Source organism: Nematolebias whitei, chromosome 8 (assembly GCF_014905685.2).
Source record: "Nematolebias whitei isolate Nwh7 chromosome 8, NemWhi1, whole genome shotgun sequence".
NCBI lineage: Eukaryota > Metazoa > Chordata > Actinopteri > Cyprinodontiformes > Rivulidae > Nematolebias > Nematolebias whitei.
Window position 1 is genome coordinate 3,497,995 of NC_056505.1, and position 16,186 is coordinate 3,514,180.

The following is a 16,186-nucleotide window of genomic DNA, read 5'->3' on the forward strand; positions in this document are numbered from 1 at the left end:
AAGAATAATCAGAGCTTTATCACATCATACCATGATGGGACACGCATCAAAGGCAATGAGGGGTTCAGTGTCTTGCCCAGGGACACTTCAGCATGTGACTGCTGTGCTGGTGGAATCGAACCCCCAACTCTCCCATTGGTGGACAACTGCTCTAACCTCTCAGTCACAGCCATCCCAGTTGAAGAGGATTGTTATTTAATATATGTAAATAAATGTCTAAAAAACAAACTTTAATATATGTAACAACAAAGTCCTTGCTCAATAATCCAGGTATACAATCCAACATTTTTCAGTCAGGTCATCTGGACAGGTTCTTTTTTTGTGCTGAAACGTTTCGCCTTTGATCCAGAAGGCTTTATCAGTCGAGGAAACACACAACAAAACTGATTCTTCCTCCAGCAGCTTACTCCAAAGTGGAACAAACCAGTTCTGCTTGTGCTAAGATGGTCTCTTTGGTATGCCCCTCCTCCATTGCCGGCCCTCTTCCTTGTTGACAGTCGTGTCAAACTGGTTGAAAACAACAAAGTCCACCTGGATTATTGAGCATGGACTTTGTTGTTTTCAACCAGTTTGACACGACAGCCTGACTGTCAGCTCAAAAAAAGAAACTGTCCTGATGACCTGACTGAAAAATGTTGGGTTTAATATATGTAAGTAGTTTATTTTTTAGACATTTATTTTGTACAGTTACAGCTGTTAATAAATCAGAATCAGAATAAACTTTATTACCATTGCACCGAGATACGAGAACATGTACGTACAGTCGTCCGAAAGATGAACGGAGTGCACAAAGCTGCTGCTAATTAGCGCGGCCTCGTATTCTTCCTCAGAATAATATTTTTGCTTAGACGAGAAAAGGAAAAAAACACAAGACGAGACAGTATTAAAAAAAGATCTCTCACGCCGTGTCCTAGACAGGGCACAATTTGAGGCATCACAAAAACTACCACAGCAAAGCAACATAAATAGACGTTATACATGAACATATAGGCGGGGAAGACATTGAATTTTTAAGGAAAAGTTGTGGCATAGTCCAGGGCCCCCCCCCCCCCCCCCCACCCCCTCTCAGGCATTGTCCAGATAAGAGGTGTTAGTTATCATCAGCTCGGTTGAGGTTCTGTCACATGTCCACGGCCTTGGGGAAGGGAGGGGTGAGGAGACAGTCAAAGCATCTTTGTTGTTTTACAAACATGCCAGGAGGAGTTGAGATAAGACCGGCATCAATGCCACAGTTTGGGTCAGACAGAACTCATAAATTGCCGTTTCTGACTTTTAAAGTCTCGCTGGGACATTTCTCTGATGGTGACTCCAAACAGCCGAATTGATTCCTTACGCCAAAAGTCGAGCTCTCAGCTTCTCCAAGATTATTCCCACCGTTAGTGGGTGCAGCTAGAGAGTTCACAGTCCTGATAACAGCTGCTCCAGCTCTGACGCAGCTCCACATAATTCAGTCTGAGTGCTGCCAAGCTTCGACACATCCACACGAATTTTAGACAATCCAGATTTCACCAAACAGCAGAATCTAGTCGTCATCATGAATCCAACTTGTTCCTGTCGAGATAAGAGAGTCCTCCTTACCCAGACTCCTGTCGGGAGAAGTTGATCTGTTTTGTTGAGAGACCAGCTGATCAAATCCTTCACATTAGGACGGTATGAAGGAAAAAAGAGGCTCTTTAAGAGAGCAAGCGGGGGGGGGGGGGGGTGGGGGACAGAACACAGCGAGACACGTCTGTCTTCATCAGAGCAGCGAGACACGTCTGTCTTCATCAGAGCACAGAAAGAAAATAAATAAATGAATAAATGTGCTTGTGGGACAAATCTTTGACTCAGAAATATACATTTGTTATTACTTTATGGAAAGACAAAATATTGAGATATATATTGTATATCGCGATTTATCTTAAAAATATCGAGATATAAATTTTGGTCCGTATCGCCCAGCTCTACCGAGAGCGCTGGCAGGTGGCAGAGAGCTGAGATCATGACATGTTGTGCTCTTTTAGAGCATTTAGAAAATTGTTAGGGACATTGCAAGACTGTGGGAAGGGTTTAAAACACCTTAATATATACTTGTATTTAAATACTAAAATAAACTACGATTTACTACTACTGCTTGTGTACATAATTTCGTTCCATCTCATAGTACTCTACATTGCTACTGTAATTTTTATCAGGTCTCTCTTGTAAATGAGTCCCTGAGGCTCAGTGGGATTAACCTGTACAAATAAAGGTTGAAGGAATTTTTTTCTTTGACCACCTCCATGCAGCTCCTGCAGCCACCAGCAGGGGGCAGCAGGGGCCTCTCGCCTCCAGCAGCAGTTTGGCCTTCACTTCTCGTCACCTCTGGATAGTGTAGAAACATTAAAACTGCAGCGGAGCCTCGTTAAAGTGTTTGTTCGGCCTTCAGACGCGTCTGGGGAGCACGGATCAGGACGAACCTGCAGCAGAACTTTATCCGATTTGAATTTTCCTGCCTCTGTAATTGACGGGGGAGTTACGGTTCCGCTGCAGCTCCAGAAACTGTGTGTGACTCTGAAGAGGAGGCAGATCGTTGCTGACGTTCTGCAGAATGTCACAGTCCCACACTCAAACACACAATTGATTTCCCCCCTCGGTTTCCTAAAAGTTCTTGTTTGAGACGAGCCAGGAGGTTTTCAGAGACGTTGAGCAAACGTCTGCTTTCCACTGGAGGTTTGGAAATGTCTCAGAGATGGCAGTGAGGTTTCTGACTCAAATATTCAATGAAATATTTGAGGGTGAAGAAATGCCCGAGGAATGGAGAACTGTGCTGGTGGACATTTTTAAGAACAAGGGTGATGTACAGAGTCGTAGCAACTACAGGGGAATTAAGTTGATGAGTCACACGATGAAGATCTGGGAGAGAGTTGTGGAAGCAAGACTTAGAGGAGAGGTGACTGTGAGCAGCAGGATGGTTTCATGCTGAGAAAGAGCACCACAGATCCTTCTTTGCTTTCAGGATGCTGATGGAGAAGAACAGAGAGGGTCAGAAAGAACTCCATTGTGTCTTTAGAAAAAGCATCTGACAGAGTGCCGAGGGAGGAGGTGTCTTGTTACATGAGGAAATCTGGAGTGGCAGAGAAACATGTTAGACTGGTACAGGACATGTATGAGGACAGCAGGACATGTATGAGGACAGCAGGACATGTATGAGGACAGCAGGACAGTGGTGAGATGTTCTGTAGGAGTGATAGATAGCTTCAAGGTGGAGGTGGGAGTGCATCAAGGATCAGCTCTGAGCCCCTTCTTGTTTGCTCTGGTGATGGACCGACTAACAGGTGAAGTCAGGCAGGAACCCCCGTGGACGATGATGTTTGCAGATGATGTGATCTGTGTTGAGAACAGGTGGAAGAGAACTTGGAGAGGTGGAGGTATGCACTTGAAAGAAGAGGAATGAAAGTCAGCCGTAGTAAGACAGAGTCCACGTGTGTGAATGAGAGGGAGGAGGTGGAACAGTGAGGCTACAAGGAGCAGAGGTCACAAAGGTGCAGGACTTCATGGACTTGGGGTCCACTGTCCAGGAACATGTGGAGTGTGGTGAAGAGGTTAAGAAGAGAGTCCAGGCAGGATGGAGTGATGGAGAAAAGTTTCAGGAGTGATTTGTGACGAAAGTGTGTCAGCAAAGGTCAAAGGAAAAGTTTACAAGACAGTGGTGAGACTAGCTATGTTGTCTGGTCTGGAGACAGAGACATGGACAAAAAGACAGGAGACAGAACTGGAAGTGGCAGAAATGAAGATGTTGAGGTTCTCCTTAGGAGAGACAAGGATGGAGAAGATCAGGAATGAGATCATCAGAGGTACAGCACAGGTTGAACAACTGGGAGATAAAGTTAGAGAGGACACACTGAGATGGTTTGGACATGTCCAGAGGAGGGACAGTGCTTTGGTCATGTCCAGAGGAGGGACAGCGGGTATATTGGTAGAAGGATGTTAGAAATGCAGCTGCAGGAAAAAGACAAAGAGGAGACATCTGGAGTTAGAGAGGACATGGAGGTAGATGATAGTTGTTTAAAATGTGTTTTAAAGGATAATAGTTTGTAAATTTTAAAATACAAACTGATTGGACAGACGGACCAATCAGATTTCTGCAGGACTCCCTCTGGCTCCTCCCCCTCCACCTTGGAGACAAGTCTTTTGTGGAAACAGATAAAAAAAAAACAACACATTTTTAAATAAACAGTTTTGTTCAAAATGAGTTCACGAACCAACACAACGAGCTGAAACGTTTTGCTTCTTGTCCGTCTCAGGAAACGAGACTCTGCGGGCTCAATTAGACGGAGCGGGCGACAGGAAGTGTTTTTGTGCTCGGAGCTCCAGAACTCCTGTTCACATTTTCACCGACTTGTTTTATGACGACGAGCTGCGATCGCAGCTCAGAGCCTCAAAGCTCTGATCGCTCACTCTGCCTCCTTCATCTCCTCCTCAGTGAAATTAGAGTCTCGCGCTCGGCTGAGGCGTCCTGCGGGAGCGTCTTCAGGGCCCCTGAGGGCCCCCCCAGACTGCAGTTTGGGAGCGTCTTCAGGGCCCCTGAGGGCCCCCCCAGACTGCAGTTTGGGAGCGTCTTCAGGGCCCCTGAGGGCCCCCCCAGACTGCAGTTTGGGAGCGTTCAGTGCGGCCCACGTTTACAGGCTCCGGTAATGATGCTGTTTGTTCAGCGCTCCGTAAATCACACGACATTAGAGCTGTCACTGATCCACTGGAGGCTCGGCAGAACTTCACTAATACCCACAAACCCCCGAGACGGGCCGACCAGATCCATAACACCAGAACACCCCCCCCAAAAAAAAATCCACCAAACCTACCCCACGAGTCAGAGCACACAAAGAGACAAAATAAATATGAACAGCTTCGATTCTTTCACAGAAAATGTAACAAGTTGTTCATTTTTCTGTTCAGGAGCCGAAACTGAAACAAAAACGGACAAATAGCAGCTGAAAGCTACAATGATGCTTCAAGTTTGTGAACTCTTCATCATTTTCTATATTTCTGCATCAACAGGACCTGAAACATCTTCAGATTTCACACACGTCCTAAAAGTAGAAGATCAAGAGAACAAAGTTCAACAAACGAGACTAAATATTAAACTGGGTCATTTATTTATTGAGGACAATGATCAATATTAAATATCTGAATCTTTACTAGTACCTGGTCTGACCCCCCATCAATAACTTCTACTAAACATTTCTGGTATCTGTTGATGAGTCCCGCTCACCTTGAAGGACCTTGAGTCCGTTCCTCTGTCCAGAACAGCTTCACCTCTGGATGTTGGTGGTGTCCTCACATGAACTGCAGCTTCAGCTCCTTCCACAACATCTGGATCAGATGAAGGTCAGGACTTTGACTTGGTCATTCCACATGAACTTTATTCTTCTTGAACATTCTTTGGTAGAACCACTTGTGTGCTGAGGATCATTGTTGCTGCAGGACCCACCTTCTCTTCAGATCCAGTTCATGGACAGATGTTCTGACAGGTTCCTTCAGAATTCTCTGATATAATTCAGAATTCATTGTTCCATCAATGATGGCAAGAAGTTCTGACCCAGATGCAGCAAAACAGGCCCAAACCATGAACCTACCACCACCATGTTTCACAGATGGGACAAGGTTCTTCTGCAGGAATGATGTTCTCCTTTCTACAAACAGAACTATTTTCATTTAAACCAAGAAGTTTTATTTTGTCTCATCGTCCACAGAACATTCTTCCAACAGTCTTCTGGTTTGTCCACGTGATCTTTAACAAACTGCAGACGAGCAGCATGTTCTTGTTGGAGAGCAGTGGGTTCTCCTTCAAGCTGCCATGAACCATCGTTGTTCAGTTCTCCTGATGGTGGACTCATGAACATCAGCATCAGTCAGTGAGAGAGAAGTTACCCTGTGTGACCTCACTGACTATTCCACACCTTGTTCTTGGAGTGGTCTTTGTTGGTCCACCACTCCTGGGGAGGGAACAATGCTCTTGATCTTCCTCCATTTACACAACATCTGTGTGATGTGGATTGGTGGAGTCCAAACCCTTTACAGATGTTCTGTAACCTTCTCCAGCCTGATGAGCATCAACAACTCTTTTTCTGAGCTCCTCAGAAAAAGAGTTGTTCCACCAACATGTTGTGAAGATCAGACGTTGATAGATCCTGTTCTTTAGATCAAACAGGTGATCACTCACACCTGATCATCATCATTGACTGAAAACACCTGACTCTAATTTCACCTTCAGATTAACTGATAATCCTGGAGGTTCACAGACTTTGACCATTAATATTTAATATTGATCATTGTCCTCAATAAATAAATGACCCAGTTTAATATTTAGTCTCATTTGTTGAACTTCGTTCTCTTGATCTTCTACTTTTAGGACGTGTGTGAAAATCTGAAGATGTTTTAGATCATGTTGATGCAGAAATATAGAAAATTATAAAGAGCTCACCAACTTTAGCTCCACGTCAGTCGATTAGCTGTGGTGGCCATCTTGAATTCAGTTGTAGGCGTTGCTGATGTTCATCAAGTTTTATTCAAATCCGACCTGTGGTTCATGAGATATTTTGCTAACAGACAAAAACATGATTGCCCAGCTTTGTTCATTGTCCAAACCCTTTCTGCAGTTTTTATTCCTTACAGCCACACCGCTTCACTGGATCAGAATTATTGGTTCTGCTGCCTGTGAGCCGGGCCGGCTGCCGAGGTAACCTTTGGGGGGGGGGGGGGGGGGGGGGGGTGTCTGTTAGAGGAAAGACGGGCGTTTGACAGTAAACAGGAAGTGGATCACAAACAGTCATTATCGACACGCAGCCTCACACATGGAGACATTTCAGTGCTCGGTTCTGATGTTTACTGGGACCTGGTCCATCGACCGTCCTCGGCTCCCATTAAAGCAGCCGGGGACGTCCTCGGGGGACGTCCTCGGGGACAGAGGAGGAGTTTGGAAGGAAATCTTTAAAAGGCAGAAGGTTGTTTTTGTTCTCTCAGTTTAGAGTCGGGACTGAAACAGCAAAGAATTCATTTGAACTAAATGTCAAAGTTCCCACGCAGGAAAAAGAACTTGAACGCCCCCTGAAGTCAAACCCGGTTCACCAGACCCGGCGCCGAACACAAACATCTGCACAAACAGTTTTAGGAGCTCGTATGTTTTTTAATAAAGTTTGAATCTGTTTGAATAAATCTGAACTCAATAAAGTCAAAATGTTAAAACGTCAGATTTCAGTTATTTTAACAAACAGAAGTTTTGGGTTAAATGTAATAAAAGAATAAAACAGAATCATATTCAAATCAAACTCTGGGCTGACCAGAACCAGAACCAGAACTGGGCTCTCACTGCCCCCCCGGACAGAAGGGGCAGGAGTTGTTCTTGCTGGACTGGAGCCACATCTGGATGCAGTTCCTGTGGATGGTGTGGCTGCAGCTCAGCGGGTGCCGGCTCTCCGGGTCCACGTGGTTCTGGCACATCAGGCAGAGCTTTCGGACCCCGGCTGCAGGTGGGGGTGTGGCTCTCTGCAGGGGAGGGGCCGGTCTCTGGATGAGCCCCGACGGGGCGGGCCTGCCGATGGGCCCGGGGGCCGACCTCTCGCTCTGGGCCAGCCTGAAGCCGACCTGCTCGATGACATCATCCATGGACATTCCCGCCAGCGTCCCCCGGGAGCTCTTCACCTGCTGCAGCAGAACCCGCAGCTGGGCCTTGTTGCACTGAGGGAACCGGGACCCCAGCCTCTCCAGAACCTTCTCCAGTTTGTCGGCGGGGGCCGAGGTGGCAGCGGGGGGAGGCGGGGAGGGGACCGCCGGGTGGGTCCGCTGAACTGGAGGGGACGGGGACGGGGACAGACTGGGAGGGGGAGTCACCTTCATAGGGGGTCCTGTTAGAGGCGGGAACTGATGCTGGGCCAGGTGGCCCGGCTGGAAGCGGGGCGGAGCATGATTATGCTGTGCTGGGGGGGGCATGAAGAACGGTGGGGGAGGATGGTGAAAGGGGGCGTGGTACTGGGGCGGAGGGGGGCGGAAGTGGGGTCCGTAGGAGTGTGGGTGTCTCTGTGGAGGGAAAGGCTGGTGGGCTGCGTGTGCAAAACCAGGGGGCGGAGCCAGCGACTGCATCACCTGTCTGAACCTGAGGTCGGCCTGTCAGAGAACAGAGAGGGTTCGGAGTTCAACCGAAGCGGATCTTTTGGGCCGTGAACTTTGCTGGACTCACCATGGGGACCTGAGGCAGAGCGGGCACGTTGATCCTGGGGAGGGACTCCAGCTCCCGACCCTGACGGAGCTGCTGCAGAACCTCCTGGAAACGCTTCTGGAGCTCGGCCTTGTTCTTCTGAACCAACCCTTCATTCTTCTCCCACTTGGCCCGGTCCGTATGGTACTGCTGCGGGAAGTCCACCCGGAGAGCGTTCAGGTACTGGGACACCTGGAAACAGTCACAAACCAAAACTCAGTCCTGCTGAAAAGTTTCAGCTGCTCTGACGTGACACAAATAAAGCTGAAGATCAATTTTAGCTTCTACGTTCTTTTAGCTACAATTTGACAACTGTATCTTTTTTGTTACGTTTTGATGATTTTAGCTGTTTTGTTGGTTTTAGCCTTTTGCTACTGTTCTGTTTCCTTGGGCTTAAAACAGCTCAGTTTCAGATTCTTCAACAACTTCAGCTCTCACCGTCTTTAATTTATTCGGCTAAAATGATTTTAGTTAATAAAAAATAAAAAGTGCGTTTGTCCGGACCTCCCGGAGCCAGGCCTCGATGTGGGACATGGCCACGTCTCTCTGCTTCTCCACAGCCGAGATCTCGTCCCGTAGAGCCTGCAGCTGGGCCTCCTGCGCCTCCTTCCTCACTCGCTCCATCTCCCGCCTCAGCTCCTCCAGCTCCTCCTCCCACCTCCGCTGCTCCTCTCTCTGCTCCTCGCTGAGCGTCGTCAGCTTCTTGTCGCTGTCCTCCAGCTCCCGGAGCAGCCTGGACGCAGGACAGCAGGGGGTCAGAAGCTTCGGTCCGAGTTTACGTCTTTAAAGTCTGTCCCTTCACCGTCTCACCTGTTCCTCTCCTCCTCTGCTCTGTTCTTCTCTGATGTCATTTCCTGCTTCTTGCTCAGGAAGTTCTTCCTGGCGGCCTTGGGGTTGTTGAGCTGCAGTTTGACGCCCAGCGAGTCGCGTTTTTCCTGCTGAATCTGAAAACACGGCGAGTTTAAACCGACAGCATCTTCAGACGATGTGAGAGAGCAGGTGCGTTTGTTTTTATCACCTTCTGCTGGAGGAGCGCCTCCTTCATCATCTTCTGCAGCTCCTGTTTGTGTTTGGCTTTTGCCACCTCCTCCTCCTCCTGCTTCTTCACCAGCCGGTTGTACTCCTCCGACAGTTTGGAGCCGTGCTCCAACATGGCCGCCACCTGGTCCTCCCAGTCCGGCTGCGTGTTGGCAGCGGACTCCGTGGTGCCGTCCGTCTGCACGGCCTGCGCCGTGTGGATCAGGTCTGAGAGGAAAATCAAGTTAATGTGACGATCAGGGATTAACTTCAGCTAATCCCAGTTATCTTCTGACATGTAATGATTTTTATTTATACTGCCTGCAGCTTGTGTTGCTCTAACTTCTCTGGAAATCTCAAGATATTTAAACGTTTTTCTTTCAAATATGCAGCTGGAAGTTTATATTTACTGATAATCTGAGCTCAGCTGTCAGGATTAGTTAAACCAGATGAACAGAACAGAACCTGGATTTGATTGAACTCATTCTTTATTTGGTTCGAATGTGAAAAAATGCAGGAAAACATGGAGAGTTTAAAAAACATTTTAAATATAAAATCCACTCGTTTTATATTTTAATACAACTCTGGGAACAGATTCAGTTGTGAAACCAATTTTCTGTTTGCAAATATAAATACACACACACACACACACACACACACACACATATATATATATATATATATATATAAATTATATATATATATATATATATATATATATATTAGTTGATTATTGAAACTAAAATCAGAAGAAACACTTACCTGAGCCCAGGACCAGATTAAAGTTTTACAGCAGTTTCATTTACCTGGATCCGTTTCTGAACCGGAACCCGATTTTAAACATTTTACCTTCAACTGTCATTTTAGCCAGCTCCAGGTTCAAGTCCAGGTCCAGGTTCTCTTGTTCTTCCACAGTTTGGGATTCATCATCCTCCTCTTCCTCACGGCGCCGAGGGTTAGCCGTTTCCCCGCTAGCATCCATGCTAACAAAACTACAACAAACGAAACCTACAACGTTTCTGCAGTCAGGTTGTTAGAAACACGCCGAACGGCTAAAACTAACTAAATTAAATCTCTGATGTCCTTAAAAAGCTCTAAACGTCTGTTGTTGTAAATATTTCAGGTAAATCGAACGTTTCAGTTACAAGTAGGACGCCAGGAAGTGACGGTGTGTCTCCCTGAAAATGATCCGGGTTGAAACACGTCAACGTCTTTGGAACAAAGATCGTCCATTTACGAGAAGATGTAACACATAGACTAGTCTTTCAATTACTGGAAAACTTCAGAACATTTTAGGGTTTCATTTAGTTTCGTGAAAAAGAACTCCAAACTAAATAAATATTTTAATATGATTTTAAAATAATGTCATTTATTAGCTATTCATCCTAATTTAAACTTTTTTTTTACCTAGTATGAATTATTTTAGATTTTTTTCTTTACAAATATATTATTTAATATGGAATTTTATTCATTTATTTTATCATTTTGAGTACATGTAATCTGAAACTCTGACATCTGAGGAAAAGAGGGATACGTGGGTGGAAACCATGTTTTCTCTTAATATTTAGCTGTATAACAGTTTTTGTTTTAAATCACATCAGTAGAGAGGTGTTTCTTGTGATGTCTGAGGGTTCATTTTTCCTTTAATTCTGTTTATAAAATCATAGTGAGTTGAGAAAACTCAAAGTATCTTATAGGGCTGCACCGATTGCAGTTTTCTGGCTTATCACCGATTTCTAAAAAGTCTGACCTGCCGATTCCGATTTTGTCTGAAACCAATTTTCTTTTCTAAGCAACACTGTCAGGTGTTATAAGGTCACAATGCACCTTCAATTTTCCATCCTTATTTTATTGAAAAGCATACCATGAACAATATCCTAGAAACAATACCAGCTTGTTTTAACTGGTCATGACGTAGTGCTCTGAAATATAAATGGAGTTTAGACAATTGTTGTTAAAACTATAAAAATCGGTAAAAACTGGTTTCTCATGCAAGAATCGGCCGATTTCTCAAAATTAAGGAAATCGCCCCGATGATTTATCGGTGCACCCCTAGTATCTTATGAGAATAATATTCATTCAATCTTTATTTATACAGGTTAGTCCCATTGAGCCTCGTGGACTCATTTACAAGAGACCTGAAAATATGATCAATCAGCAATCATCAATATTTACTCCTATTTTGGTGTTTGTTGTCAAAACCGAAATATAATGACATTTGAGGAGTGGGCCACAGAAGAGGTCTCACTCTGCTTCACGTTTACAGAATCAAATTTAATGCACATTAGTTTGGCAAACTAAAATTAAATAAATAAATCAGTAATTATGTTTTTTTTTCTTTTTTCCCCGACCCAGGAATAGTTTTGTTGCGAATAATCCTAGAAAGTCGGAGCGGAGTGGCACCTCTTGCTGACCCACGCCTCTCTGGTTCCCAGCAGGACGTCACATGACGGAGCTGGGAGAACCTCCTGACTCCCGCTCCTCGTCCTCCTGCTCTCTTCCCGTCACTCCTCGGATTCCTTGCCGTCCGCGGTCGCTCTCAGCCCGCAGGAAGACGCCGTCATGACGGACGCAGCAGCCCGGGAGCCCCCGCCCGAACACACCGACTTCCATGAGATGGAGGACGGGGAGGACCTGTTCCTGGAGCCGAGCCCCACTCTGGAGGAGGTGAGGAGGAGGTGATGGAAAGGAGGGAGGCCGAATAGAAGCAGGGGCAGGCAGGCAGGGCGTGATGCCTCCAGCTGATGAGAAACATCAACTTAGAGGGAAGAAATCACAAAAAAAACTTAAATTTGTGTTTTTTTCAATGAGGTCCGGCGCGCGCAGGCCTCGTTTTCAGTAATCTTTTCAAAATAAAAGAGTTTGTTTTGCATAAACACCAAACAAACGGTGGCCTTCAACCCTATAGGAGCCGAAAAGGGTCAAAAACCCCTACCGTTTACACACGCAGTCAGGTGACAGGCACGCAGGTGAGCGTGGTGCTTTCAGGGGAGGTGGGAAAATGGAAAACTCCACCAAAATGAATTTAACAGGTTTGTAGTTTTCATAGAAGTGCAGTTAAAGTCCTGTAGTTTGATTGTAACACTAATGAAAACTTTAACAGTGGAATTTTTATTTTTAATTAAATGCTCAGAGTTTGGATGGGGAACGAATCATTTCTTAAAGAAACTGATGCAGATGACACGTGTAACATTTTGTTGTTATCAGAGTTTATTCACCAAGTTTCAGAGCTGCACATGGGGCACGGCATTAATACATTTATAAAGTCTTTTAAATCAAATTTACAACACTGGTTTGTTTTCAATCACAAAAGACTTTTACTTTCTAACATTCGTGTGAACTTATGGAAGCACAAAAATGCCCCAAAATAAAAAGTTGTAAATATTTTCTCATAACTTTGAAACTCAACTGACACATTTGATAACATTTTCTACTTTTTGTTTTTTGATTGATTGAAATGAGCTCTTTACACCAACTAAACATTTAAAACCCTAAAATAAAACCCGTGTAAATACTTTATTTACAGGCGTTAACGTCATACAAGTGAAAACAGGAATTTGTTTTTGTGAAAGTTTATCTGAATCTTACCGTAGAGATGAACATCAAGTTTGTAAAACTTTGACTTAAAACTGAAAGTTTTGTATTTGAGTTATTTTGCTCATTACATTTGATTTTATTTATTTTAAGTTTTGCAGGAAAATGTTTTTTTTGTGGTGTTGCTGAACTTCTAAAGCTGTTTTTAAATCCTGAATATTTAATTTGAACGTTATCCTGGTGTGTCAAGGACCGAGGCAGATTGGTTTGTCACAGATGCAGATTATTTTTTGATTCAGGGTCCGGTGGTTTGTTAAAAACACGCCTGAAGACAAAAACAACTCCAAATAATCCGTAGATAAATAATTTCAACGTCCCTCAGTTTCCTGTTTGCTCCAAACTTCAACTTGTTGCAGCCGTTTAAAGCTGCCGTGTTCACAAATCAACAGTTTTAAGAACAAAAAGTGGTTTTTTTTTTCAAATCAGTTGAATTGAAAAGGTTAAATAAAAGTTAGATTTTTGTTCTGACAGTTGTTTCTGTCACGTTGTTCCACGTTTCTGTGCTTTACTCGTGATTTCTTCATTTTTCATGAATCTTTTCAGCCTTTTTGCTGTTTTTGAATGATCTGATGTATTTTTGGATTGTTTACATGTTGTTTACCCTCTCGTGTTGTTGTTGTTTCTCGGTTTGTTGTCTTGTTGTTTGGACCGTCCTGATCTGGTCTAGAGTTTCAGACCGGTTCTGATCAAACGTTACTCAAGTTAATTAAATTAATCATTAATTATTTAAACTTATCAGAATCTGAGACACGAACCGGTTTTAGTGACGTTAGCTTCAATGCTACAAACAAAATGCTGCGTTTAATGTCTCTGAGGAAGGTTTGGTTTGAGTAATCCAGAAGCTGACCAGATTAGGTTTAATTTATTTTTAATCCAGAACTGGAAGAAGATGAAGTTTAATTTTCATCAGGACCAAATGAAGTTTGTGTCTCGTTGGTTCCGAGACGTCGGTCTGTTCTGCACATTCGTTTTCTCAAACACTTCCTGAGAAAAGTTTCCTCTGCAGCGTGTCGTAACTTACACGCACACGCACGCACGCACGCACGCACGCACGCACGCACGCACGCACACACACACACACACACACACACACGAGTCACCGAGGAGTTGTTGTGACACTCGAGGAAGAGAATCATCACCAGGAAAGAAATCAGGAACGCTGACATGACAAAACACACACACACACAGGGCTGCGTGTGTGCGTGCGTGCGTGTGTGTGTGTGTGCGTGCGTGTGTGTGTTTAAACCCTTCCCGCTCTCTTACAAACACTTCATATGCTCTTAAACCCTTTGGTGATGATGATGATGAGGTGGATTTACAGAACACACAAAATAAAAACAAGTTTAAAAACCGTGATTCGGTGAAGCTGCAAGACGTGCACGTGATTAGACCCGTCACGATAACCTCCGTCTCGTCGAAGCTCCAAAATTCACCGTTGAAACCCGTGCCTTCGTGTTAAAAGTTGTTTTTCTCTGCAAAACGAAGATGAGAACTTGTTTACTGACTTTTTATTAAAAGTTTTGTGTGAAAAATGCTGAAGAGCTCAAACCACACCGAGCGTCCGCCATTTTGAGAACCGAAGAGAGGCAGCCCATGTCACGTCAAGGGGCCTCCCTCCCATTGTTCTTAGACACGCTGCTCGCTCCCTCACTATCCATCCTCCAGTTCAAACAGTCTTATACTGCCATCTGGTGGTCGAAAAAAGGGACTACACACAAAAATTAACCAACATTCCTTCTTAAATTTGACAATAATTATTGTCAATTTTCAAACAATATTATCATTTATTGCAATAATTTCTGAGACGATTAATCTCTCCGCAACATTTGTTATCGTGACAGGCCTAACGGCGTCATGTCCACTCTTATTTTGAAAAACCGCGATAAAGCAAGCCTGCGATCCCCAAACGGCGGCGTAGCAAGGGACTACCGTACTGCAGGACAGCCACATGTCCACGTTGTGCTCGTGTCTTCTTCCAAACTACCGTCACATCTGGCGAGTCTCCAATCAAAGACGCTGCAACAGAACATCTGGGACGACTCGAGGACGATCGACGCTTCGTTCGCCGTGTCTTCAGAAACGTCACGAGAACGACCTCTGAACTCTGAGCGCCTGATTGTTGGCGGGCCGGCGCCGTCGGCCGCTAACGAACGGGCGCAGGGCGCTTAAAGACGAGCTGTCGAGGACCGGCGGTCGGCTTCAAGGCTCTGTGACCTTTGAACTCTGGGCCGGTTCTTCAGGGGATACAACTGGTTTGTAAAGTTTTAAGTGACGGGTCCAGAGGTCAGTTAGTTCTGACCCATTTAGACCCGAGGAGGAAATCTAGTTCTGTTAGTTCTGACCCGTTTAGACCCGAGGAGGAAATCTAGTTCCGTTAGTTCTGACCCGTTTAGACCCGAGGAGGAAATCTAGTTCAGTTAGTTCTGACCCGTTTAGACCCGAGGAGGAAATCTAGTTCCGTTAGTTCTGACCCATTTAGACCCGAGGAGGAAATCTAGTTCTGTTAGTTCTGACCCGTTTAGACCCGAGGAGGAAATCTAGTTCTGTTAGTTCTGACCCGTTTAGACTCGAGGAGGAAATCTAGTTCAGTTAGTTCTGACCCGTTTAGACTCGAGGAGGAAATCTAGTTCAGTTCGTTCTGACCCGTTTAGACTCGAGGAGGAAATCTAGTTCAGTTCGTTCTGACCCGTTTAGACCCGAGGAGGAAATCGAGTTTGAAGCTTCCTGTTTGGTTCTTCGTGGTTTGAAAACGTTTCGATTGCTCGTTTATTACGAGGGTTTTTATTTTTCTGTTTTCTGTTTTGGATTAATTGAACTTTACGTCCGGACTCCGAGGATCCGTTTTCTAATCGAGTTCAGTTTGTTTCCGTTGGACGTTGCTGCCGCAGGACAGGAAGTGTTGGACGTTTCCTTCGTCTTTCTGTCCTCTCAGCTAAAAGACGTCCCTCCGTCTCGTCCTTCCTGGACTCCAGCTGTGGAAACGTTTCTGTGCAGATGTTTTTTGTTTTAAATAAGATTTAATGTTTGTGCCTCACATTAAACCGATCGATACGTTGGAGACGGATCAAACCTCAGAGGGACAGGATGTGAAGGATGATTGGAACCTTCAAAATAAAAGTGCAGTAAAGTTGCGACACCCGGACCACGAGTCGTTAACCGTCAGCTGCTGCGTTTAACGAGAAACCGCTTCAACTTCCTTTAAACTGTTCACGTTGGAAAACTAATCACGTTGTTAAAAATCAAACGGCTGCTCAGGTTTGCTGTGAACATTTAATGTTTATTAAAAGTAGGACGGAAATTATTTTTGTCTTTACTGACTTTATTTTATCTAGTGGGGAAAACTTTATTTTATCTAGTGGGGAA

The 16,186-nt window shown here is 44.8% G+C and overlaps 2 protein-coding genes across 2 annotated transcripts in view; one reads left to right on the forward strand and one right to left on the reverse strand.

Annotated features, from left to right (window-relative positions):
• Positions 1-7,137: 7,137 nt before the first annotated feature.
• On the reverse strand, positions 7,138-10,419 carry rnf214 (ring finger protein 214). Its single transcript, XM_037680136.1, has 6 exons — positions 10,079-10,419; positions 9,231-9,457; positions 9,023-9,156; positions 8,717-8,945; positions 8,195-8,404; positions 7,138-8,121 (listed from the first exon to the last, which is right to left on the reverse strand). Exons 1-6 carry the CDS (start codon positions 10,209-10,211, stop codon positions 7,324-7,326), a joined length of 1,731 nt encoding a protein of 576 aa, XP_037536064.1. The 5' UTR covers positions 10,212-10,419; the 3' UTR covers positions 7,138-7,323.
• Positions 10,420-11,686: 1,267 nt separating this feature from the next.
• snx2 (sorting nexin 2) overlaps positions 11,687-16,186 on the forward strand; it is a 19,225-nt gene continuing 14,725 nt past the window's right edge. The window contains exon 1 of the mRNA XM_037680137.1: positions 11,687-11,896. Within this exon, the coding sequence (XP_037536065.1) occupies positions 11,792-11,896 (105 nt within the window). The 5' untranslated portion in view covers positions 11,687-11,791. The remainder of the gene's footprint in view (positions 11,897-16,186) is intronic.

What these genes read in the sequence shown, in the direction of transcription:
- rnf214 (XM_037680136.1), bottom strand. Translation starts at nt 10,211, where the DNA reads ATGGATGCTAGCGGGGAAACGGCTAACCCTCGGCGCCGTGAGGAAGAG. An exon ending in GGCTAAAATGACAGTTGAAG is followed by an intron (nt 9,458 to 10,078) that starts GTAAAATGTTTA and finishes TTTTCCTCTCAG; the next exon opens with ACCTGATCCACACGGCGCAG. An exon ending in AGGCGCTCCTCCAGCAGAAG is followed by an intron (nt 9,157 to 9,230) that starts GTGATAAAAACA and finishes CCGTGTTTTCAG; the next exon opens with ATTCAGCAGGAAAAACGCGA.